The sequence below is a fragment of the Anoplolepis gracilipes genome, chromosome 6 (assembly GCF_047496725.1).
Source record: "Anoplolepis gracilipes chromosome 6, ASM4749672v1, whole genome shotgun sequence".
Lineage (NCBI taxonomy): Eukaryota > Metazoa > Arthropoda > Insecta > Hymenoptera > Formicidae > Anoplolepis > Anoplolepis gracilipes.
In genome coordinates, this window is record NC_132975.1 from 2,387,660 (window position 1) to 2,413,479 (window position 25,820).

At 31.1% G+C, this 25,820-nt stretch overlaps 2 protein-coding genes and 1 long non-coding RNA gene across 6 annotated transcripts; 2 read left to right on the forward strand and 1 right to left on the reverse strand.

Annotated features, from left to right (window-relative positions):
• The first annotated feature begins 387 nt into the window (after positions 1 to 387).
• Ube4a (Ubiquitination factor E4A) lies at positions 388 to 6,683 on the forward strand. The gene is made up of 14 exons (XM_072894015.1): positions 388 to 1,084; positions 1,208 to 1,600; positions 1,679 to 2,008; positions 2,448 to 2,641; positions 2,721 to 2,831; positions 2,909 to 3,106; positions 4,630 to 4,747; positions 4,820 to 4,996; positions 5,151 to 5,296; positions 5,400 to 5,549; positions 5,685 to 5,928; positions 5,995 to 6,157; positions 6,270 to 6,474; positions 6,542 to 6,683. Exons 1-14 carry the CDS (start codon positions 560 to 562, stop codon positions 6,681 to 6,683), a joined length of 3,096 nt encoding a protein of 1,031 aa, XP_072750116.1. The 5' UTR covers positions 388 to 559.
• Aay (phosphoserine phosphatase) lies at positions 5,400 to 12,542 on the reverse strand. Of its 4 annotated transcripts, none has more exons than XM_072894017.1 (8): positions 12,138 to 12,540; positions 11,316 to 11,332; positions 9,957 to 10,112; positions 9,617 to 9,756; positions 9,370 to 9,504; positions 9,147 to 9,292; positions 8,914 to 9,075; positions 5,400 to 8,764 (listed from the first exon to the last, which is right to left on the reverse strand). In XM_072894017.1, the coding sequence occupies exons 3-8, from the start codon at positions 9,966 to 9,968 to the stop codon at positions 8,676 to 8,678; spliced, it is 684 nt and encodes a 227-aa protein (XP_072750118.1). In that variant the 5' UTR covers positions 9,969 to 10,112; positions 11,316 to 11,332; positions 12,138 to 12,540; the 3' UTR covers positions 5,400 to 8,675. The 4 variants fall into 4 exon arrangements, with proteins under 4 accessions (XP_072750118.1, XP_072750119.1, XP_072750120.1 ...); XM_072894018.1 differs by having other exon boundaries at positions 9,977 to 10,112; positions 12,138 to 12,537; XM_072894019.1 differs by lacking the exon at positions 9,957 to 10,112 and having other exon boundaries at positions 12,138 to 12,538.
• Positions 12,543 to 15,187: 2,645 nt separating this feature from the next.
• LOC140667065 (uncharacterized) lies at positions 15,188 to 25,421 on the forward strand. Its single transcript, XR_012046934.1, has 3 exons — positions 15,188 to 15,344; positions 23,798 to 24,506; positions 24,592 to 25,421. It is a non-coding gene; the product is annotated as an uncharacterized lncRNA (long non-coding RNA).
• The last annotated feature ends 399 nt before the right edge of the window (positions 25,422 to 25,820 follow it).

The following is a 25,820-nucleotide window of genomic DNA, read 5'->3' on the forward strand; positions in this document are numbered from 1 at the left end:
GAAAATAATTATGCATATTTTTTGCACTAGAATTTAATTTGTACTCGATATATAATATATATATACTACAATACTACTGTACAATAGAGCATAGACCTAAAGGTCTATGCAATAGAATAGTTAAAAAGACTGCAAATTGATTGGCTAAACATTTCTCGGATTGAGGACACGGACTTTGGACCGAACTCTAACACGTTAAAACTGGGCTACACTTTTAAAAAATATTCATTTTTTATGACTTGTTTAAATAGTTCAAAAGTATTCATTCGATAATTTATTCATATTTTTTTTATATCGAAGTGTAAGAAATATCGAATATTCGATAATATCGAATGTCGATAAACATCTCTACTTCTATTCCGCACTATGTGATTTCACCTCTATTTTTATCCACGCCGAAATTACCAGAGTTGCGCTACTGTATATACTGTGTATATGGTATATACCAGAAATATTGTGAATCGTGAAATAGCTTTTGAAACAATGATGAAAAGTGTTAATTTGCTTGTAGTTTAATTATGTTAGTTACGGAAATCTTGTTCTAAAAAAGAATTCAACAATGTGTGACAATATAAAAGATAATCCGTTCATTGGATTGTTTTCCACGGATAATGATGCTGTCTCATTCTCTTCTCAACATCAGACGATTGATGATGAAAGTAACAATACTAATTATATGAGCAAATTGTTGGCCACGACTAATAATAAATCTGAAAAGACAGAATCCAAAATTTTAGATGACAAAGTTAATCAGCTCGTGGCACATGTATTTGGTTTAACGCTCCATCGAGATAATTATGCACAAGGATCTCTGGTGTTCATAGAAGCTGATTCAATTGAACATGCTGTCTTTGAGCGTTTAATGCTGTCAGATCTTAAATCTACAGTACAAAATATTGTACAAGATCTTGATGGCCACATTTTTCAGACAGAGGTCATAACTTACCTTTATGAATGCTATTGTCGATTAAAACATTATCAGATTACCAGTGACTTGAAACATACTATAAGAAACGCCTGCCAAATTGTACTGAGAAATGTCAACACAGCTTTACAAGAACCAGATTTATTCCAATGTCAAGAGGTATATTTTCTTGATAATTCAATATAATTCTATAAAAACCTTTTTTTTAAAACCTATTACTGTTACAACAAGATATATTAGCAGGATATATATTATAATAATTATGTATTATCATTTGTCCAGGTTTACAATCAGTTTGTTGCTTTATTTATGGGTGATATATCAGAATCAGATTTACCATTATTTGTTAATGATATAATAGAAGAATTGATAGCAGCAAATAGAGAAAGTGATGTAGAAGATATAATTATAAAGTCATTTGCTCCTGTTCTTGATATTATTAAAAAAAAAGCAGATCATAGTAATTTGTTTACTTTTCGTCAACAGTGGTTTGTTTTACTGCATATATTTTCTACTATTGAACCATTGGCAAAATTGATAATTTATCATAGCAGACCAAAAAATAATCAAGGTTGCGCATATTCGGATACATTATTAGGTACATTCTTCAGTATAAGCTGCTTACCAAAAACACCTAAAGATCCATATGATATGTTTGATAAACCTATACGGCAAGTACGACAATTTTTTTACTAGTAGAATAAGATTTTAAATTATAAAATTTTTGCTTTATACATTATTGAAATAACACAGCCAAATACACTCATAATGGAAGGTACCATATGGACAGCTATGAATAGTCTGAATGAACAGTTACACAAGGTTTTTCATTCTTTACTGAAGTGTTCGACAGAAGTTCGTCATTTAACTTTGCAATGGCTGAGTAATTGCCTTCATACAAATGCAAATAGAGGAAAATTTTGGAATTCTCATATGGAAGTAGGACTACTTGGAGTATTGTGCGTGTCGGATGGTTTCATGCTGAATGTGGGCAATGTATTGCTACGTCTTTGTCAACCATTTTGTGTCAAATTTAATGATACTAAAATACCAAAAATAGATCCTACATATTGTTGTGCTGAGGTTGGTTTTTTAAAAGCTTAAGAAAGACTGCATATGATATTTATGTACACTGATACCTCATAATAGCAAATCCAAATAAATGGATGAAATGATATTATTATGGTCTTGAATTTCATACTTTGAGAGTAAAATGGGGATAATTTCATTATTACATTCAGAACCCTGAACCTCGCGCTATTAAAAGGTTACAATGTATAATGATTAGTGCCACAGGCACTAGTTTAAATATTGAATCTATAATATATATATATATATATTATATATATATATATTATATATATATATTATATATATATATATATATATATATATATATATATATACACTGATTTAAGTAAATAGTGTTACTAACTAGTGTTACATATATTTACATTCTTTTATATATATATATATATAAGAATAAATATTTAATTAGTGCTACTATATATATTTACATTAGGCAAAGGATGAAGCTGAGAGTTTACAACGTGGTATACATATGAAAGAATTGAGTTCAGAAACTTGTTTGATACCAACTCCAGAAGGAGAGAGTCGACAAGTAGCGGATTTATTTGGATTTACAACAGAATGTTTTTTCCTTACACATCGTGCTTTAGATCTTGGCCACAGAGTTATACTCGACAAATTTTTAAGGTATAAAGAAATAATTACTTCCTGCAATTTTTTAAATAGTAATACATTGTAAAAAATTTTGTCATTTTTAATTCTGTAGAACAAATCAAGATTTAGCTAGGATACAAAGAGCTTACAATGATGCTCGTTTTGGTGGTAGTTCAGAAGTGGTGGAACTCATAACGCAGCGAATGGAGACCGAGATGATGAAGTATATACAACCACATTAATACATACATTTTTTATTTTTTTCCCATACATTATCATAATTTGTGTTATACTATACAGGTACTTGTCTCTTAAAGCGAGCCTTCTAGTACCAGAAATGTTGGAACACTTGGCAAAATTTCACGCAATGACAGCATTTTGGTTAATACAAGTAAATTTACATGTTGTAACTGAAAAAGAAAACATGCAAAGCTTTGCGCCAAAGCGATATATACCTGTTACATTCCCATTACCAAAGACTGTTCCGATTACACTAAGGTACTATATATATATACAGCAGGGTGGCCTATTTTAAACAATACGGTCAATTTTCTCGTAAACTAAGCGAAATATCGAAAAATGGTTCAGACATGTGTTGCATAGTTTCGAAGGGGCTATAAGATGATGCCATTGGTTTGATCTTGGATAATTATTTGAAGGTCACCTCAATATTTTTAAATGGCACGCTCTATTTTTTATTACATATTCTTGTAGCTTACCTCGAGAGCTTTCCAAAACACTTATGATAAAGTATTTTTCATTAAGTATTTTTTGAGTTATGAGACTCGAAAGTTGCAATATTTTGACATAAAATACAAGATATCTCGTAAAATATTCATTTTTCGATTATCTTACTCTAATACTTTTATACGCAGAATAATGAGACGAATCAATTGGTGTAAAGAAAACACATAATTATGTTAAAGTAAAAATGTGTAACTGAATGTGCTAGTTGCAAATTCAGATTTTTTCTTAAAGATAACTATGTGTTTTCTTTACACCAATTGATTCGTCTCATTATTCTATGTATAAAAGTATTAGGGTAAGATAATCGAAAAATGAATATTTTACGAGATATCTTGTATTTTATATCAAAATATTGCAACTTTCAAGTCTCATAACTAAAAAAATACTTAATGAAAAATACTTTATCATAAGTGTTTTGGAAAACTCTCGAGGTAAGCTACAAGAATATTATAAGTTAGAGATTAAAGTCGCTAGTATTTAATTATAAACAACGGGTTAATTAAAACGACCTGACTAGCCAAAATCATTCAATTTATTCACACGACGTTTCGACCATATGGTTGTGGTCCTTTTCAAGTGTAAACGTAAATTAAGAAAGAGAAGAAAGAATCCAATGAGACATGTTTAAAAGTAGAACTTAATTATGGAACAATTAAATATGTCACTTAGTTAAAATCAACGGTTATTAAATTTGAGATAAACACAAACAACGAGACACGTCATGTCAGCATGAGTTTTTTAAACGAAACTGTCCTACACAGTCCTAGACAGTTTCGTTTAAAAACTCATGCTGACATGACATGTCTCGTTGTTTGTGTTTATCTCAAATTTAATAACCGTTGATTTTAACTAAGTGACATATTTAATTGTTCCATAATTAAGTTCTACTTTTAAACATGTCCCATTGGATTCTTTCTTCTCTTTCTTAATTTACGTTTACACTTGAAAAGGACCACAACCATATGATCGAAACGTCGTGTGAATAAATTGAATGATTTTGGTTAGTCAGGTCGTTTTAATTAACCCGTTGTCTACAAGAATATGTAATAAAAAATAAGGGGTGCCATTTAAAAAAATTGAGGTGACCTTTACGTGACCTTCAAATGATTATCCAAAATCAAACCAATGGCACCATCTTATAGCCCCTTCGAAACCATGTCTGAACCATTTTTCGATATTTCCCTTAGTTTACGAGAAAATTGACCATATTGTTTCAAATGGACCATCCTGTATATACTGTAAATATAACAATGAACTTAAGTTTATTTTCACAGATGCATTCCCGAATTCGTAATAGAAAACACTATTGGATTCTTATGTTTTTTACGTCGCTTTAGTCCAAATACATTTGAAGAGCAGGGTTCCAGTTTTCTAAATCCGATTTTGACAGAAGTAAGTAAAGACTGAAAATGAGTTGTACATCATCTTTGTGCGATTATTAAGTTTATACATCGATTCCTTTAGATTATAGTTTTGATGGAGTCTCAACATCGTTTGTACAATCCACATTTACGTGCTCGTTTAGCCGAAAGTCTGGAGGCACTTTTGCCGACTGTAGATGAGAGTATTGTTCCAGCAATACCCAACTTAGGAACATTCCATAGGGAACAGTTATTTCTCTTTCATCCACACAAACAACAGGTGAGCAGAATTGTATGTAGAGTTCATTAATAAAAGATGCAATTAATGCCTCTCTTTCTTTCTCTCTCTCTCTCTCTCTCTCTCTCTCTCTCTCTCTCTCTCTCTCTCTCTATCTTTTCTCTCTCTCTCTATATATATATTGATTTTGAAATAGATAATCCCTAATTTGCTACATGTATTTGTAAGCATCGAAATGACAGGGCAAAGTGTACAATTTGAACAAAAATTCAACTATCGTCGTCCGATGTATATTGTAATGGATTACCTATGGAAGCTCGATGAGTATCGTAATAATTTTATGTGAGTAAAATTATGATGTTTAATCATTATATTTTCATTCTATATTCATAAAATTCAACATCAGAGAGATAAAGCATTTTATTTAATTATAATAATACGTCAGTACTTTAGCTAAAGAAGCGGAAAATAACATGGAAGCAGTTCAGCCACCACTATTCTTACGTTTCATTAATTTATTAATGAATGACGCTGTATTTCTTCTGGATGAGGCCTTGTCAAATATGGCACAGTTAAAACAAATGCTTCAAGCTAGGTATTGCTAAAATTCCATGATGGGATTTTTTCTATTGTACATTATCTTTTCTGAAGTATGCTATAATATAATCTAAAATGCTTTATAAAATATCTGCATTAAATAAGTATATGGCTCTATTTTTTATAAATACAGGGAAAACGGAGAGTGGAATAAATTGCCACCAAATGAACGCGAACAGCAGGCAGGCTATCTTCAACACATTGGTATGATTGCTCGCTTTGATAACATTCTGGGCAGAAAAACTATACAAACAATAAAAATGTTGACTACCGAAATAAAATCAATCTTTTGCCATCCAACCATGGTGGATCGTATTGCTTCTATGCTTAATTATTTATTATTGCAATTGGTGGGCCCAAATAAAAAAAATCTCAAGGTAATTTTAAAAGATTTGTAAATATCATTAAAAATGATGTCACATTATCATAATTTCGCTATCTAGGTGAACGATCAAAAAGAATATGCATTTAATCCAGCAAATTTGGTGCTGAATATATGCGAGATCTACATTAATTTGAGTAAAAACGAAAGCTTTACATTGGCCGTGTCACAAGATGGACGTTCTTACAGCCCGGAACTTTTTAAACTTGCTGACAATGTGCTTGGTAAGCATTTCTACACTTTCTTAATTTTATCTGTAATTTATCTGCTGGCGACTAAAAATGGCGAGTAAAAATGTAAAAATATATTTAAAAAACAAATAAATACGTCATATAGTTCGTATTGGTGGTGTGGGAATCTTGGGAGATTTGGATCAATTTGCAAAGAGTGTGGAAAAGGCTGCAAATCAAAAGCGAGAGGAAGATGAAATTTTGATCGGTATTCCCGACGAATTTCTGGATCCAATTATGTCAACTGTTATGACAGATCCTGTAATTTTACCATCGTCAAAAATAACTATTGATCGTCAAACTATAGCAAGGTTAATATACGAAATATTAAAATAAAATATTAACGTATAAAATATTATATATGTCAATATATTTCAGACATTTACTGAGTGATCAAACTGATCCTTTTAATCGATCTCCTCTTACTATGGATATGATAAAATCAAATGTCGAACTTCAACAGAAGATACAAAAGTGGATTTCGCAAAAAAAACAAGAAAAATTAAGTGTTAATACATAATTTATCGTCAATTATCACATTATGGAACAATATATATTAAAACATATGTGATCTTGGAGATCAACATTATAAGACATCAAAACAAAACATATCGATGATAACTAAAAGATTGTTGAAGAAAATCCGATTTTACGGCAATCATCAGTTTGAATTGATAAAAAATAAAACTTATATATGTATTTCATTGCCTTTTATATCGTTGCATTGGGATTTTATCGTTCGCTGATGTTCGATTTGTTGATAATATTAGATAACTTTGTATACAAGCTTGGCAATGTAATTATGTACAGAGTTGTAAACTATATATATATATATATATATATATATATATATATATATATATATATATATATATAGAGAGAGAGAGAGAGAGAGAGAATTTAAAATTACAATAGCAATTCATGATTGATATAAAATGTTATATATATAGATGTCACATAAAGAAATTGCTATATCAAAAGTTATTGTTTATCATATTTCATGTACTATAAATAGAATAAAATATATTGTTTATAAATAATGTTCTTTAAATTATGTTCAACTTTAATTTATATAGTTTAATTCCTAAGCACACTTTGTTCACGATAATTTTTTTAACTCGAGATTCTTGATTTCTCACTGATATTAAATTATACAATCAAAAGAAATTGTATGAAATTTTTTCCATTTAAATGTATTAAAGTAAATTATATATATGCACGCATTTGTACATGAATTACAACTAAAGTTTTATCATAAGTCCAATTCATTTTCAGAAAAATGTAAAACACAAGTTTAATTATACATATAGCTTTATTAACCCTTTTTTCGTAGTCTTTTTATTGTTTTAACTACTTTTTTTTATCAACAAATACCGGATTTTTTGTTTCAACAAAGTCTCTAAAACATCAATAAGTGTAAAAAAATATGAACAGTCATTAATTGTTAATTGCAAAAATACCATATATAAACAAACAGTCAAAGTACTTTTTTACAAAAAAATGCATTTTCTACTAATCTATTATGACAATAAATACGGAAATTTTTTTATAATCTTAGTACACTCTAAAGTATTTCTCAGAATTTTTTTAGAATTTTTCACTGTGTTGTTTTTGTTAAATCCTTTTTTGATAAAAAATATATAAAAAACAATATTTTCTGTTCTAAATTGAAAGTAACAGTTGTATTCTTTTTTAAATTTTTTCTCTGGAGGTTTTTTTAGATCGCAGAATCTGAATCTAAAGGAAAAAAAATTTAATTTCCAAAATTTAATATAGGGATCCAATATGGCGGAAGTAAAATTTTGAAAATCTCGTTTGCCATATTGGATCCGCCATCTTGAATTTTAAAAATCTGACAACGGATTCGTAATCAACGACCCCAAAAACTCTTATATACCAAATTTTATAAAATACTGACAATTAGAAAAATTCGTGACTCAAAGGGTTAAAGCAAAATAAAAAATTAGTTTTTGTAATAAATATTTTATGAATTTATACTGCATATTTTTGAAACTTTATGTAGTTATGTCTTTTTTTATATTAATCCATTTATTTCATACATGTATATATATGTACATACATACACACACTATATTTACATATTATGTATATTATGTATATATACAATATATATATATACATACATACATACATACATACATACATACATACATACTAACACACACAACTTAACAAAAGGTCCGAGCACACCCTGTTTTCTAAATTAAAAATTAGACAATGAATAATAAAAATATAAAAAAAATAGGTTTGCACAGACAAAATAAATTTATACAATAAAAAGTAGTCATATGCAAGCCACCACTGGACATTGCAGTACGTTTCTTATTAAATTTATATTACGTCAAAAAATCTTACATTAAGACGAATGTTTCCAGTCCTCTTTTGAGACTTTCTTCATTAAATTTCTTTGTATTCCTTTTTCGTTCAACACAATTTTCGAGTGTGCTTAGACTTTATTCAAGTATATACAAAGACATATTCTATTTTACACTTATAAACTTCTCCTAAGATCATCAAAGTTTATCACAAACCATTCTGCATGTGATTTTACACTTTCCCGAATGACATTACCACCAAATCCTGTATAAACAAATAAATATTGAATATGAATTTATTTGTGTTTATTGTGTAATTAGTTATTTCAGTATAAAATATTTTTAAACATTTCTGGAAGATTCTAAAATAAAGCAGTTTTTGAAAAAAAATTCCTAAATGAACATTCTACATACCTATAAATGCATCTGCTGGTGGTGATGCTTCTAAATCTGTTGAACCATCACCAATGTGTACAACAGTTTTATATCCTCTTGTTTCTTTAAGATGCTGTATTACTTCTGCTTTGCCACCACTTCTAGATGTTGGTTGATTCTCATCAAATCCAGCATATTCTCCTAAGCATATAGTTATGTGTATATATATTTTTTAAGAAATTATTATATATATATTATATATATAGTCTTACCTGTGAAATAAAATTTCAACCTATTAGCATAAATATTCTCAGATGGTATTTTTAATTTGGTAGCAACTGGCAAAATAAGACAGTGGAAACCGCCAGAGATAAGAAATACATCTTTCCCACGAGTTTGTAAATCTGATATCAATTCTCTGAAATATCAATACAACGTATAATATATTAAACTGATATTTGTTTTCATATTAAATTTAAAAAATAAATGTCTTACTTGATACCATTCGTTAATTTAGATTTATGTGTATCCAAGAACTCTTTCACTTGAGTTAAACTTGGATTTATTATCTGCAATCTCATTGACAAAGATTGCTGGAAAGTCATATCACCTTGCATTGCCTGCTTTGTCCTAAAAAATGTCGCATTAATATTTTGCATTAGACGAAAGATTTGGAATCCATGTTATAGCACTATGAACAAAATTGAATCGTGAAATATAATCAATCAAAAGAAACACATACAATTCACAGATCTCTTCTCCTTTTCCACAAAAATTTGCAAGTTCATCAATGCCTTCTTCTCTAATGACAGTTGAATCAACATCAAAGGTCACAGCATCAGCAGCTTTCCATATGTTAATTATTTTGTCTAAATTTACCATCTGGAAAATATATGTTAAAATATTAATATAAAAAAAAAAATTATAAAAATATAGGATGAAAACACAAAACAATAAAAGACAGATGTAAGTAGTAGCTATAAGTTTTGCATTCTTCTTTTATAGTTTTTTCTTTAAAATAATAATTAAGATTTGATCAAAATTGTGAAAATATAATTTGTATACATACATATGCAACTTACATTCAGTTGCATACACTTACATTTACAGCTTGTCACGTATTGTCACGTGTCATATTACGATAGTCTCGTGCAGACTTGCAGATTGATCACGCGTACGCGTCAATTGTGACTCGTGAAATCCTCGATAAAAGTCGGTCATGCCGCAATAGCAATAACCTATTATCACTTTTACGTCATTATCATAAAAGATCATCAAAAGATCAAGTAATTATGCCGAAGTAAGCAAAAGCCTTCTCATTATTATCATTTTAGATACAATGAAATGCAAAGCTGCTATTTTTGCTAGTTTCTTTATTGCAATCGTAATTGTGTCAAAAACGAGAATTATATAACCTTTTATCAAAGATCGTACGATACATTTACGGCTATTTATTAATCAATAAATTCAAAAAATTTTCGTTATATTTTATTAGTCTATATTATTACATATAAAAACGTGAAGAAATTAATTTACTTCAACGCAAGAAAAACAAAAAAATTCATGTAATTTCTGATGACATACTTCAATATAGCTGTAGTAAGGAAAAAAACACGAAAAATAAAAGTCGAGCATAAACTGTGACAGAAAGAAAGATAGATCTACATAATTATAGACATACACTACTCATAAACGGACAAGACATAACACAACAAAGAAGATAACGATAATTAAGCAGGAACTGGATCAGCTACATCAAAGTTAATAAATCTATTTTGAAATTTATTTGACATCTACGTTTATTTAAAAAAGGATAGTGAGAGTTTCATTAAATAACTCTATATACTTTTACTCGTATACTTTTTGCAAATTGAATAGCAGTTATATTTCCTATGATTATGTACAAAACATATATATGAATACTATTTAATTAAATTCTCATTTGCGTCATGTGTGCATAAAATAAAATAAAGTACAATAATGTAAACCTAAATAAAAAAGTATAATAAATGTATAAAAATGAAAATTTAGTTACATATAAAAGAAAATATAATTAATATCATTAATAAACAAAAATGCATTTATTTATTTTTTTTAATTCGAATACTGTCAAAATTAATAAAAGACAGATTATATTTATGTGATTATACCTATACTTGCGGGATCACTTATTGTTAAAATAGAAACTGCACTTTTGACTATATGTTTTTTCGAAGCAAGTTATATAAACTATGTTCTTAACTATGCTATATTTTTTCAACTAATTAAATAAAAATAAATTTATTCAAGATATAGTACGCGCAACAAAAGTTATTATTCATCAAGAAAAAAATAAAATTCTTATCTAACTTAACATAAAAAAAATAATTTACACATAACACTTGCCAACTATAAAAAGATCTTAATCTAAACCTAAAAAAATTTAATGATAGAATGAATACCTGTTATCCGTTTTACTCTGAAAAAAATTATCACAATTAACTTTTAAAAATTATTAGATTAATTTATAGTTTATAGAATAAATAAGATAAAAATTTCGAAAAGACATTTCGATTAAATTTCGATTAACTTATTGATAATTAATTTTTATCAATAATATTGCAGTATTTTTTTAATATATGAGTAAAATTATTAGTATTTTATTGTTTTAACCGGGGAAAAAAGACTAAATTATAAATGACGAATTATGTATGTATATTAAAAATTTTGTTGTAAATAGTATTGTGCTGTTTGAATTAATCGAAGTAATAAAAAATGAAGACAAAAAAGACTAAGTATAACATCATTATATTTTTATAATTTTTATTTTTATTTATAGCGATAAACTTTGCTGCATTTATATTTTATGCGACTTTAAGTTTTGGTTCTTACCGTTTTTTGTCATGTTATTAATCGTTAATTATTTTTGTTAGATTAAAAAGGAAACAGAAATCGAAACGTTTGCTGACTTTATATTATAAATAATTATTGATGTAGTTTAGCTTTCTACCAATATATTTACATACACTATAATCTGAGATTGGTTTATACTTTATACTCGGTTTTTATCTTCATTTTTAATCGATCTAGTTCTAAAGATGAGTTGTATTCTGTTTGGAAATACATTTGTAGAAACTACAAATATATATTTTTATTTGATTTTACAATATTCGCGATTTAATACGGAAGTAAACCAATTGTGATAAAACTATGAAAGTCGAAATTTTCATTTGAGAGTTTTTAATTGAATACTACAAGATACAATCGCGAGAAAAGATAATTACCTTGTTTATACTGTAAAATCGGCAGACACGACGGAAGACAACGGTGAACAAACCAGAGCTAACTGCATGTAGCATCGTGCGAAACTAGAATTTATGGTCGTGAAGAAGAGGGCGGTGGAAGTCTGATGGCGGATTTATTACTCGGTCGACCGCAATTTCAAAAGTCGTTGCGTAATCGCATTATTATTTACGACCGCGACCGCCACGTTCAAGCTCATTGAAACTTATTTTTCTATTCATATGATGGATTCTCATCAATATGACAGACTTATTTGTTTTTTGCTGATAAAATTACATAGTAGTGACTTGGATATTTGCTGATAAAGTTACATAGTAGTGACTTGGGTATTTGCTGATAGACTTATCTATTGTCAATTGAGAATCTTGTGTTTATTCTAGAAAATTTGAATTTAAATATAAATTATTACATGGAGAAATAAAGTCTCTTTATCCAAATGTGCCTTTTATGCATTTTTTTATAAAAAAAATGAAACAAATATAAGATTATAACAAATACACGTATAATTATAATGTTGAGAGAATATGACACGTAGGCTGAGTTCGTTTTTGGCGCTCACGCGCTGTGTCATTCTATCTTTTTTTCTCATTATATGTCAAAAAAAGATAAAATGCTTCAGAGCGTCAATGCCTAAAATATAGCTATAGAAATAAATAAGCATCGAATCTCTTAATAAAAATATTATTGATTGTATCGAAATGATAATACTTGTACAAAATAGAACTGTTCAGTTGCATTACAATAAATTACAATTTTACAAGTTGCAACGGATTTATTACTGCAATGCAATATAAACGATATCATAGAAATATTGTAATTGCAATGGGATTAATAATATTGCACCAATATTTTAAAAAACTTAAAAACTGAAAAAATAACGCTATAATTTATGCTGAATTAAAAACAAAATGGTCAAATTCAACTTCATATATCTTTGCGAAAAATGGTCGTAGAGCGATATTTAAAAAATTTTAAACCTTAAAGAGATGCTGGACTACCGACCGAGTTCTAACCTAACATAACAATATATTTGTTTAATATAAAAGTTGCAATTTATACACATAAAATAGGTGGTTCCGGGACAGAATTGCATGAAAAAATATTTTTGAACTTTTAGAAATGAGCTTAGAAGCCTAGATAAAAAAAATTTCGTTGCAGAAAATGTTGTGCGGCAACTAATTCACTAATTCTGAAAAAAATGATTTATTAGAAATCATATTTTTATATCGGCATATAATTGAAAACAAACTGACTAAAAATACTTTCTTGTAAATATTTGTCATATTCATCAAATAAAACATTAATAATTCTGTTATATCTCTTTTCTCTACCTCTTCACAATATTACACGAAAAGATATATGAAACCACTGACAATGACATACTGGACATACTCTATAACATACTGGAGCGAGCCTTTCCTGTTTTAAACAAAGAACATCGTGTCCGTAAATTAAAAGAGAGACACATATAGCAGTGGTAGAGTCACTAGATTACAAAGTACCGCAATCAGGGGAAAAAAGCTGCCATTTTGGCTCCGCGTTACGCGGCCATTTTGATTGTATGAATGTATTATAACATAATATTTTGTAGGAAAGAAAGAAAATAAAACCATAAATTATTATGTGAATAAGTTTTTTAATTTATGTTTTTATTGGCTACAAACATTTTCATTACTACACTTCTGCTACTATAACTAATTGCATTTTTAAGGGGATACCGAACTCATTTTTTTTATCGACCGAACCGATTATTTTTTTGGCATCGAAATGTTGTTATTGGTTGTACAGAATAAAAAATCCTTTTCCACGATTAAAGTACACATAGAAATAATGCACGAACATTCCAATTTTTACGTAAAAGACGAAAAAAATTAAAATTTTGTTATCGACTTTTGACGTCATCTCATAACAACATTTATTTAATATAAAAGTTTAGCAGCTTATATGTACAAACTAAGAAATGTTCGTGCTAGTATAACGAATTTCGGTGCTCAAAAATTTTCGTGCATTTACACGTGCGAGATCGAGGCAAAAGGGTAAAATAGAGCCGTAGATTAGTTGCCTCATCTCGCGACGGCGCTACGATCTGATTCTTGTCGCGTATAGAGTATTAAGGCCGCCGCACACACTTTTACATAACGCATAATGCACATACATAAGGAAACTGATTGGTCTATAAACACATGTATAAGGAATTCAACCAATCGAATTCCTTATGTATATGCATTATGCGTTATGTAAAAGTGTGTGCGGCGGCTCTTATACGTCAGCATACATGTGCGTGTGTGTGTGTGTACATATACTGATATACATAGCATAAAAGTATAGATCGAACAATTGTCTTTGTTTGAAGAGTGGGGATAGGACTTACATAGAAAAAGACAGATTGAAAAGCGTGACCGTGAGTTCTCTCACTTGATCGTGCGTTCTCTCTCATTTGTTTGCCGAATGAGAGAAACGCGCGATATCAGTACGTGTGTACCGCTGAGTAAGTCGAGTCGTATGCTTATGCGTATACGGTGATGCCAAACCGGCTCACGGCCCGTATCCTCTACTACCCATGGAGTGCAACGAGCACACCGCGGATTTTGCGCAACTAATCACAAGTCTTTATTTCATAAGGGTTAAAATCACATTAAAATTTTTTTCATAGATTTTAACATCTTTAGTCAATATTTCCAATAAAAAACGTATTTTATTTAGTATTTATGTACATGATAATAAAAATGAATGACATAAACAATATTTAAAGGTCATTTTAGGGACGTACTATTCGTTCCGTGTTATACTTTTCCGCTCCATGGGTAGTTAGGGGTCAGGTTTCAACGCAACGAAAAACGCGGAACGCTCGTGATTGGTTCCGTTCTCGTTCCGCGTTACGCTATTCCGCTGCATGGGTTTGCAGCCTATGACGCACACACAAGCGCGAGCCGTTTACATGTGAGCTCAGCACGTGCGCGGCGCCACATATACACTCGCGCTTGTGTGTGCGTCATACGGAGAGTGAGCCACGCATCTGATTCGGCATCACTGATGCACGCTCTAATATCATTTAGTGTAGTTTTGTGTAGTGAAGTTATTTGTGTAGTGTTAGTTATTTGTTTCTAAAAAAATGGGTCAACAGCACGATTGGAAACATTTGTCTTCTGTCAACGTAGAATTTTCTTTAAGAAAGGCTAGATGAAAAGGTTAGTATTTTCATTTATATAAAAGGAAGGTAATTATTTACTATAGGGGAGACAGCTCCAATGACCCTGATCTTAGTTTTAGCCGTCGCTCGTTATTTCTTAAAAAGTTATTAACAAAGAAAGTTTGACAAATAGGATATTATTATTCGTTCGTAGGAGTACTTATATAATATCTTATATTGCATATTGTATAATTTTATTTAATTTATTTCGTTTATTCATTTACATTTTCACTTTGAGGATACTTAATAGCCATTACTTCGAAAAAAACATTTAATCGTTTTTCAAAATCAAATCTCTTTTTAAATATAAACTCTGCCAAATAATGATTAAAATGTTCCTCTTTACGACTATACTCTCAGTGAATAACAATACGAAAGGATACAGTTTATACACCCACACCCATATCCACCCTCCCCCCACACACACACGCACGCACGCACGCACGCTTACGCACACGCCTTCGGCCCCCCTCCCGACCCTTCCCCGTCCAACTCGCTTCGAATATACGTTGCAAGACAAAGCAAAGTTCACATGGTTAGGTTAGGTTATGTTAGTTTATGTTTATTATTTATTAAACCCATGTTTGCAACTTTCCACACGAAGCGAGGTGGAACAGGGTGGGTGCGAGAGGGGGGCCAAAGGCCCTTCCTTGCACCCCCCCGTGTGTGTGTGTGTGTGTATGTTATGAAAATATTCCTTGGTCCATATTTATATTATTCCATGCAAAATTTAAAGCACGCATTACTTAGGAGTGTACCTTCTACAAGATATATCAAGATCGTTATTAGCGAGGTGTCCCTTAAAGTAAATTTTTTTTACATGTATGTATCACTCCGCTCACGCGATTGATTTAATACACCTAAATAAATAAACCCACTTTATTAAATATATATGAGGTGTGAAAATTATGTTCTATTTATGAAACTTTCTTTGTTAATAACTTTTTAAGAAATAACGAGCGACGGCTAAAACCTTTTGAACATTACTCAGGACAGTGATCTTGACAATATATGTCAAGCTCAAGGTCATTGGAGCTGCCTCTCCTATAGTAAATAATTACCAATAGCAATTGTTTTAATGTTGTTATGTCATATGTTATTTATTATATTGTTATCCAATAATGTTGTCATATCGTTTTCGAATGAAAGATTTCATTACTCAGAGAGTGATCTTATTTTCCAATGAATTTATATTTTTGATCGAAAATGAATTTTGACTCATAAGTTATATATAAATAATATATAAATATAAAATATAATAATATATAATATTATTTAAATAATATAATATATCTAGAGAGAGTTATAATGTCCCATTTGACACACTTTCACTTTTATAAAGCACATGATTTTTTATTCTCTAATAATCAAATTATCAAAATAATAAAATAATGTTCTTGAAATTGTTCATTGATCAAATCCAAATATTTCTATTAACACAAGACGGATTTTTGACGTCATTAATTACACTTTTTGAGTGATGATTTGTATCATTTGAAAACGATAATATTTGGTAATTTGACTTCCATAAAGTTCATTAAAACATTAGTATTATGAAAATTGTTCTAGATTTTTTTTCAAATTATATCTTTAATTCCCCTGCGGTTTAACCCGAGTCTGACTCGGGGTAAGCGGACTGTGCCCAAACGATTAACGCCGAGTCAGACTCGGGGTAACATTTTCTTTCATAACTTAAGAACCAGACATCGTAGGAACATGAACCAAGGTGCAAATTAAAGCTAAAGAATTGTACTTTTCAGTAATTAGTTATATTAATGGTAAAAATTACTATTTGCAAAGTTGTGCTTATCTAAAAATTGTAAAAAATATGAATTTTTGAAAGGTACAAAAAAATGTAAAAAAGCAGTTATTAGTTACATATATTAAGGATCGACAGGACCGACAAGCAAACTCCGAATTGATATTGGAGACCTCGCGCGGTGGCAATGCGAAACTCTGGTTTCAAGATTGCCAACGCTTAAAAATGAAACCTGAGTTTCATGTATAGGTGCGTGTACGTATACGTACAAACACCACTGTATTGCTCGCGCGACACATATAAGATAGAAAAGGATCGCGCAATCGCGCTGTTCTTGTTCCTCCTCAAGCATATCGAATTATCGAGATGCCTGAAAATCCTTTCTGGCCTTTCATAATAGAAAGCAGTAATGCAACAAGATTAACGGGCGCCCAGTTTTTGTAAATTTTATATTTACATATGTAAATACCTGTATATATCTGTCCAAATTGTAAGTTAAAATTACATGTACGATAAAATATTGTATGATGATAAATAGTAAGAGTAGGATAATAAGTAACAAAATGAATTAATATACAATACGTAAAACACGGGCCCCTATTAGACTTGGCAATTTACTGCTTTTTCGTTATCAATATACTTTATGTATTATCTGCACGATAGAAAGACAAGAATAATACCTATATTTCACATTTACTTTTGATTATAATGATATTGTGTGCCAATATTTACTCCACTAATAGCGTTAAAATATTTATGAATAAAATATATATATAAATATATTATTGAGTACAATACATTACCTTTTTTTTTTAAGAGGAAAATGCTTTATGCATACTCCACCGGCCGTTCCGGAAGGGTTATGTGGGACTCGCACCCACTAAAAACCCCTTTCAGCGCTTATCTAACAAAATTTTTCGCGCTACTTCCCAAGCGATTCAGGATGTCATTGACCAATATAAATAAAAATTATAATTTTAAAAAATAAACTATTTTTAATTTAATTATAAAATATATTTATATAAAAATATTTTATATAACAATTTCATTTATTATCACTCAATGACACTCTTTCTTTTTCTGAGCCGCTTTCTGCGCTTCGATGACATACTGCGGTTCCTGAATTGACATATTTCTTTCCGCTCTACTATCAATTATTTCAGGAACCAGGCAGTCCTCGTAAAATCGTTTAAGCAGTGGTAACATTTTTGATTACCAAAATCTGTCATCACGCTCGACAAACGTATACTTCAATCCAAAGGGTGTCCACATAGCAAAAATACAATATTTTCTTTGCGTTATGTGGAGCTGCCCTTGTACTTGGAAGTAGTACGTATGTCTTTGATTCATACGAGTGTCATCCATTTTATCAAATATTCGATGAACATCTGCAATCTTATTGAGCATTGCATCGGTGGGGGACACTTGTCGTGCTGCATAAGGACATTTAATCTCAACGATAGTATCGTCTCCGATAATGCCGTCAGGCGTTGCAGCAAGATATGGAATTTCTTCATCAATAAATAATCCACAATCATTTATTTCTATTCCCAACTCCACCTGCAATTGCTCTCGTGCCATTATTTCTTTCTCTTTACCCCATTCAACAGCCGCATTCGTCAGTCGAGGAGGATAAAGAATTGCTTTAACAAGATTTTGGCATGAAGTTGTTTCTCTCCTGCTGCAAACTTTTTCAAAGTTTGAAGCAGTGAGGAGATTTCGCCGTATGTTGTGCCACTCCGGGTTTTTATGCTGACCCCGTGTAGCACATTCCAATACAGCACGATTGCATTGTTGATCTTTTAATATTTGATAATGGTTAGATCTCGGCTGTTCGTACATATGATCTTCTATATCTGGTCGTTCCGCGTTTGGTCCGTAATCTTTATCGGCCGTAAAAGTTTTAGCAAAATATTTTGATGTACAAATAGAGAGACTAATTCTTTTGCCGCATGCGCGCGTTGCTGATAATTTTTATTTTTTAAAATATTTCTATTTTCTATTATTAGCGTACATGCAGGTGATTCTTTACCCATTGCGTGACAAGTAGAACTCAATGCTTGCCAAGTATTGAATTGTACTACGGATGCTTTCACGCGGGCATAAGAACCTCTTCTTGCAAAATGAATACATTTGCCGCCAATGAATTTACTAATAATTCCATTGCAACTTTCCACGGAATTACTAGTAAATTGATATAGCAAACTATCAGCATTCTCTATAACACGTTTCATCGCAAATTCAATTTTTAATAATAATCCAGCCTTTTGTAATTGGGGCACAAGATTTTCTTCACCTTCTTTTCGTTCTCCAGTACAAAAATATTTAAGGGAAGAACAACCTTTATGCTCACCAAATACATGGCTGGGTATATTTATTAAATCTTTAATTAATCCTGCGACCTTTTGGCCCCGGGATCCTTTGCAATTTCGACGAAACGTTACAGCTTTTACTACAGCATTCCGAATTTTCATCACGCTGTTCGTAACTACTTTTTTTAATTTAGAGATATTTCTACTACCACTACTAACCGCTTCGCGTATTTTATTACACATATTGCGGAGAAGATGATTCGTGCATTCAATCTTCTCCACAATAATATTCGGGTACGGTGGAAAATCTTTCAATTTTTTCAATACATTACTATCTCCATCACCAATATATTTACTATAAATTAACTCATGCATGTCTATACTATGTCGGAAGCCTTCAAGTATTATGTCACTTTCCATACTGATAGAACTCTGATTACTTCTCCAGTTTTTATAACATTTATGATCTTTAGGCTTTAAACAAAGTTTTGATGCTCTTGCGCAAATAATACAATATTTATTTTTGACACCGACAAATAAAACTTTTTTGGAATAGTACCCTGTAATAATAGCTGCTCCGGATGGAGAATCATAACTACCACTGTGACAGGATCTCTTCATTCATGAGCCGTCTGTTATTATAGGTATATGTGGAATATCATCTATGACATCTCCTCTTTCAATTGCTAATTGTCTCTCCTCTTCACCAGCCAAGCGCATTTCTTCTTCTGCGGCGGCGGCGAAGGTTTCCGACATTTCATTATGATATTTAACATACGTTTTACTACTCATGCATGGAACATCCACAGCAGCAAGAAGTTCTTCAAGCTGCTTATGACCAGTCCCTGTCAATATAGTACCGCATACGGCACCTCTATTGACATCCAATATTCTATCATCTGTCGGTTCACTCCAGAAGTTATCTCTAAAGTGACATTCGACAAAAAATTGGGTTTTCAGACCGTGATGCATCGTTTTAGTTATTATAAGATCAGTAAAACGACATTCGCCGATCCAATGAGTGGACAGTCTCTGCAATTCAGCAAAAACATGCCCGAAATCGACGATACGTCGTCCATTAATCTCTGCAGGACACAAACGACCCGCGTCGATGTTCTCATCAACATGCAAAGTAATATTTTCGATATCTTCGATATCATCCATATTATTTTGCAAAGCAATATTTTCGATATCTTCGATATCATCCATATTATTTTGCAAAGCAATATTTTTGATATCTTCGATTATTCATTATATTGCTTTGCATTGTATTTTCTGATTCCATCATTGTGCATGCATCTACAGAATTTTCAAAAAATGTATTTAATAACTGTGTCGGATCATTATCTATCGCATTTCTATTATCCGTATATGCATGCGTTTTGTTCGACAAATTTACATTTTCACAAAATTCGCGAACGTCTGACACAGATCCGACAGAATCATTATCAAAAATATCAATGATTTTTTCTGATTGAATTTCCTGTGTCGCGCATACATCGACAGATAACTGAGAAAATGTGTCTGCAACAGATAATGATTGTGTTGTCAACACATCATTATGTGTCACATTTTTCCCATCTGTATCCTCGCATACATGCAATTGATGTGACGTACCTGGAATTTCGTCAACTCCTGATCTTTCAATGTTTTCTTCATCAAAGAAAGACTTATTTATTATTATATTAGTCATACGTCGGATACAATGCATTTTTTTTGACAAAGAAATGCGTCTCTCCGATATGACTTTTTTCTTATTAGTATATTTAGGCATAGCTTCAATGTAAAAACTGATAATACCGTGGTGCAAACTACACTCAACAATACTCGATACAATAGTGTTGTCATACGATGCTATGATTGTTTCATTATAGAAACGCATCAATCGTGACAAAACATTTTTAGTGGTTGCGGAATACATATTTCTAAACGATGTGTTGCACTCGAATTGTACTCATCGATATTACCTTAGTGTTTACATGATGGCGAATCGCGAGTATGGTAAGTAATTATTCTCTTTATTTATATGTATGTATATGTATATATATGCATTAATATACAAATATGTATGATTATAATTGTTAAAATATTGCAATGAAGCATATTAACATATGTATAAATGATGCATGAAATACTTTTATATATGAAATTTTTCTACTTTATAACCTCTATTTTTTGTCAACTATTATATACATATGCGTACATTAATATATGCATATATATAATACACATCATGTATAATTATATATATATATATAATTAAATATTTTTTTATTTGCAGAGCATGTACTTCAAGTGCCACCGCCCGGCCATGTACCGCCCGGCTACGTGCCGGCCGACGTGCCCCCCGGCTATGTGCCGTTCAACGTGCCGGGTCACGTGCCATAGCCCCTATTTGGGGGCCAAATACCGGCCATGATAATGGGCAATGTGCCACAGCCTCCCTGCATTTTTATGATGCAGGCCCAACACCAAGCATTGCTAATTGTATGTGTCAATACATTTAACGTAGTCAACATTAATTTATATATGTGCGCATATCCAATTAACTCTCTTTTTGTTTATGACAATTATATATATATAAATTTTTATTGCATTTAAATATTAATGAGTGCAACATTTATAAATTATACAGAATATTTTTTTTCAATGATAATTAAAAGCTAGAGAGAGATAAAAAATGTATTTTTTTATAATATGTAAATTTTTATAATTAAAAAAAATGAAAATTAATTTTCTTTTCTTATTTTTTCAGAGGGAACGGCGGCGGCATTATCAACAACGTCGTCGTGAGTGGCGGTAGCAACAACAACCGCAGCCGCTACAGCAACAACCGCAGCCGCCACAGCAACAACGGCAATGGCCGCCACAGCAACAACCGCACGGTCACCACCACCACCAACAACCTCGCAACTGCCGCCACTACCGCCAACACCTCCCAATTTCCCTCCTTATCAGAGAGGAAGGCGGGGACACAAAATAACTAGTATTTCGCGAAGAGAAAGGGGAAGGGGGGCCAAAACACAAATAATAAATTTAAATATTTATTAAATTTATATAAATAACTGTAAAAAACAAAATGTAAAAAGAAATATATATAAATATATATAAATAAATACATATATACATATATAAAAATCTTTTGTAGCGACCTGCGAACGATCCTACTCATTACAAATATCACGATTTTATTATGACTTTTTATATATTTTAGCCGTAATATTGTTCTTGCGAAATCATAGGTCGCATCGTACAGATGATATATATAATAAAATAATAAAATATTGATAGCGAAAAAGCAATAAAATGCCAAGTCTAACAGGCGCCCGTGTTCTACATACTATATGTTAGTTTACTTTGTTAGCAATTATTCTATTGTTATTATTCATCATCATCGAACAATATTTTATCGTATATATAATTTTAACTACACTTGGACATATATATACATATATGTACATATGCAAATATAAATTTCACAAAAAGTGGGCGCCCATTAGCCTTGTTACATTACTGCTTTCTGCCACGAGAGACCAGAAAGCATTTTCAGACCGTATTTTGACCGATATGTTAGAAGAAGAAGGACAGCGCGATCCTTTTCTCACGCGATGCTGCCAACATAATTTCTGTTAGCTGTACCTTAGGTGCAGATAGCGATATCCGCTTCTACAATATTTAGCTCATAAAGAAGTTATATTTCTTCGTGAAATTTTTTTTATATATTCTTTATATAATAACGCAGGTCGCGACAGAGCCAGATTTTGCATTTTTGATTCTAAAAAATTTATAATAAATTGATTTCGAATTCAAGGCGCAGCTACACCTTACCGCGGTAACTCGCGATCAGCAGTACATTTTTGGAAATTTTATTTCAATCTTTTTCTCAAAAAATCGCTCTTAGCGACCTGCGAAATATCCTACTGATTACGAATATCACAATTTTATTAAGATTCTCTTTGTATTTTGATTGTAATACTGTTTTTGCGAAACAGTAGTTCGCAGTCGGCCGATAGGAGTCTTCACAGTGCCTCTTGTCGATTCTTAACTAAGAATAATATTTTGGAAGTTTTTGAGCATCTAATTTTAAATTTGTGGCAAAATTCAAATGGCATAGCGATAAATAAGATAATATAACAAGTAATTAAAAATTAAACTAAATTATAATTATTATAGTTTATAGTGAAAACATATTTCTATCAAAACATTCTCAAAAATTTATAGAAACCTACAGAAACTGAGTTTCACGCAAATAGACACGTATTTTAAGATTTATTACTTTTAAATCCGCCATTTTGAATTTTTGTAATTTTGATCACAAATTTGAAATTAGCACCATCAAAACCTATTATATAACCTGAAAGTAAATATTTTTCTTCGCAGGAAAAATTCAACCATTTTAATACGATTTCTGTCATTAAATAGAGCCGCAAGAGGGTTAAAACAATTCCTAAATAAAAAGTATTAATAGTATATAAAGTCTATTATTAAAATGCGGTTTGTATGTGCACATTAGTTAAAAAATAATCCCAGAGGCGATTTATTCGTGAGCTGGTTGTAATATATTATATACCAGATGCGGTTTGCATGTGCGTACTGGTTAGAAAGAATCCCAGAGGTGATTTATTCGTGAGCTGGTTGTAATATTTCATACCAGATGTGGTTTGCATGTGACATTTTGCGCTGCAATTGTAAAGAACATTTTGTTTCCTCCCTCTATCGATACCGCGGCTATGAAATATAGTTGCGAGAGGGAAAAATTGCAAAAAAAGGAATTAACCAAAATGCTGAAAAAGGAGATTAAAACTTGCGGATTATTCTTTGACGTTAAAAATCAATGCTTGAGTGCTTCTCCTGACAAGCTCAGAGATAAAAATGGCTTAGTAGAAATAAAATGTCCTTTATCAGCTGAACATTTAACAGTGGAAGAGAGTATAAAGACGCTGTCTCAATTAAAAGGCGTTTCTGATAAGAAAAATCCAGATAAGATGAATCCAAAACATCGATTTTTCTATCAAATTCAAGGTCAGTTAAATATACACAGCGAGATTATTGTATTTTCACTGTGTGGACGCCAAGAAGCTTAATAAAAGTACGTGTTAATAGGGACAATGTATTTTTGAATGCTCAAATGGTGCCTTTTCTAAGACGTTTCTATCATGACTGTATGCTTTCAGAAATCTTGGATAGCCGTTATAACGGACATATGCCTATTAGAAACCTACAATATATAATAGATGCTCAAGAAGAAGTGTTGAAAAGAAAAGTTATCCGCAAACCAACTGCGCACAAAATAATGTAGATAACATAGATATCAAACAAGAAAATAAACGATTAAAACTGAACGTTGTGCAAACATATATGGTGAACATTGCTGCTGTTTCGGATACAAAGCAAGATAGTGATTGCATCTTACAAGGAAAGGGTTGGAAGTGTTCCTCCCGATTTTAATGAGCTTTGACTTGTAGTCTAGGTCAAAATAGGAGACACGTATTTTTTATAAGTGCCCATACGCCCGTTAAGGGGATGAAACACCCTCTTGAGAAAGATCGATTTTTACATTTCTGAGCGAATACTGTAGAAACAATAAAATATAAAAAAAAATGTTTCAAATAAAAGTTTTATAGTTTTTCATGTACTTTAAAACCGTGCAATCAGATTTTTTAAAAATGTTATATTTTTCGAAATTCCTCCCCCTCCCTTTCAATTTAAAAAAAATTTTAAAATTTGTCTTATAGCAAAACTTATAGCTCATTTAAAAACAAATTCAACCATATATGATAAAGTTGTATTCTAAAGTTGCATTTTTCAGAAATAAGCTAAAAATATCTATATATCACTATACGTGCGCTTTATCCGTTTCATGATACTCGCTATTCACAGCGACGGTTTTTTGTTTGCAAACTCACAGAGGCAACTATAAATTATCAATAAATAATTTATGAGAATATACATTTATAAATTATAGCAATTATATTTATATAATTTACAATTATATAATATACAGGGTGTCCCAGAACAACCTTCCATCCGTAAAATGACGTATTCCTGACACAATTTTAAGAAAATTTTTCCTTTACCAAAATTTGATTTGAAGCGTAGTTTTTGAGTTATAAGCAAAAATAGTTAGCAAATCACACGTCGAGTACAGAAGGCAGGCAGGAGCGGCGCGGCGCACCACGAGCGCGGGCGCAGCTGACCGTCCAACGAGTGATTACCGCCGCATGAGTCGCTAACTATTTTATCTTATAACATAAAATTGTGCTTTAAATAAAATGTTGGTAAAGAAGAAAATATCTTATAATTACGTCGGAATAAGGAATAAGTGTTCCTTAAAATAACGTCGGACACTGCGATTAGCTGATTGCTACACGCGATGTGTCTCTCAGCTGAGCCGGAAAATCAC

What these genes read in the sequence shown, in the direction of transcription:
- Aay (XM_072894016.1), bottom strand. Translation starts at nt 12,212, where the DNA reads ATGCTACATGCAGTTAGCTCTGGTTTGTTCACCGTTGTCTTCCGTCGT. An exon ending in GATTTTACAGTATAAACAAG is followed by an intron (nt 9,757 to 12,137) that starts GTAATTATCTTT and finishes TATATTTTCCAG; the next exon opens with ATGGTAAATTTAGACAAAAT. An exon ending in GTTGAAATTTTATTTCACAG is followed by an intron (nt 9,076 to 9,146) that starts GTAAGACTATAT and finishes CTATATGCTTAG; the next exon opens with GAGAATATGCTGGATTTGAT.
- Ube4a (XM_072894015.1), top strand. Translation starts at nt 560, where the DNA reads ATGTGTGACAATATAAAAGATAATCCGTTCATTGGATTGTTTTCCACG. An exon ending in ATACTCGACAAATTTTTAAG is followed by an intron (nt 2,642 to 2,720) that starts GTATAAAGAAAT and finishes TTAATTCTGTAG; the next exon opens with AACAAATCAAGATTTAGCTA. An exon ending in GAGTATCGTAATAATTTTAT is followed by an intron (nt 5,297 to 5,399) that starts GTGAGTAAAATT and finishes ATAATACGTCAG; the next exon opens with TACTTTAGCTAAAGAAGCGG.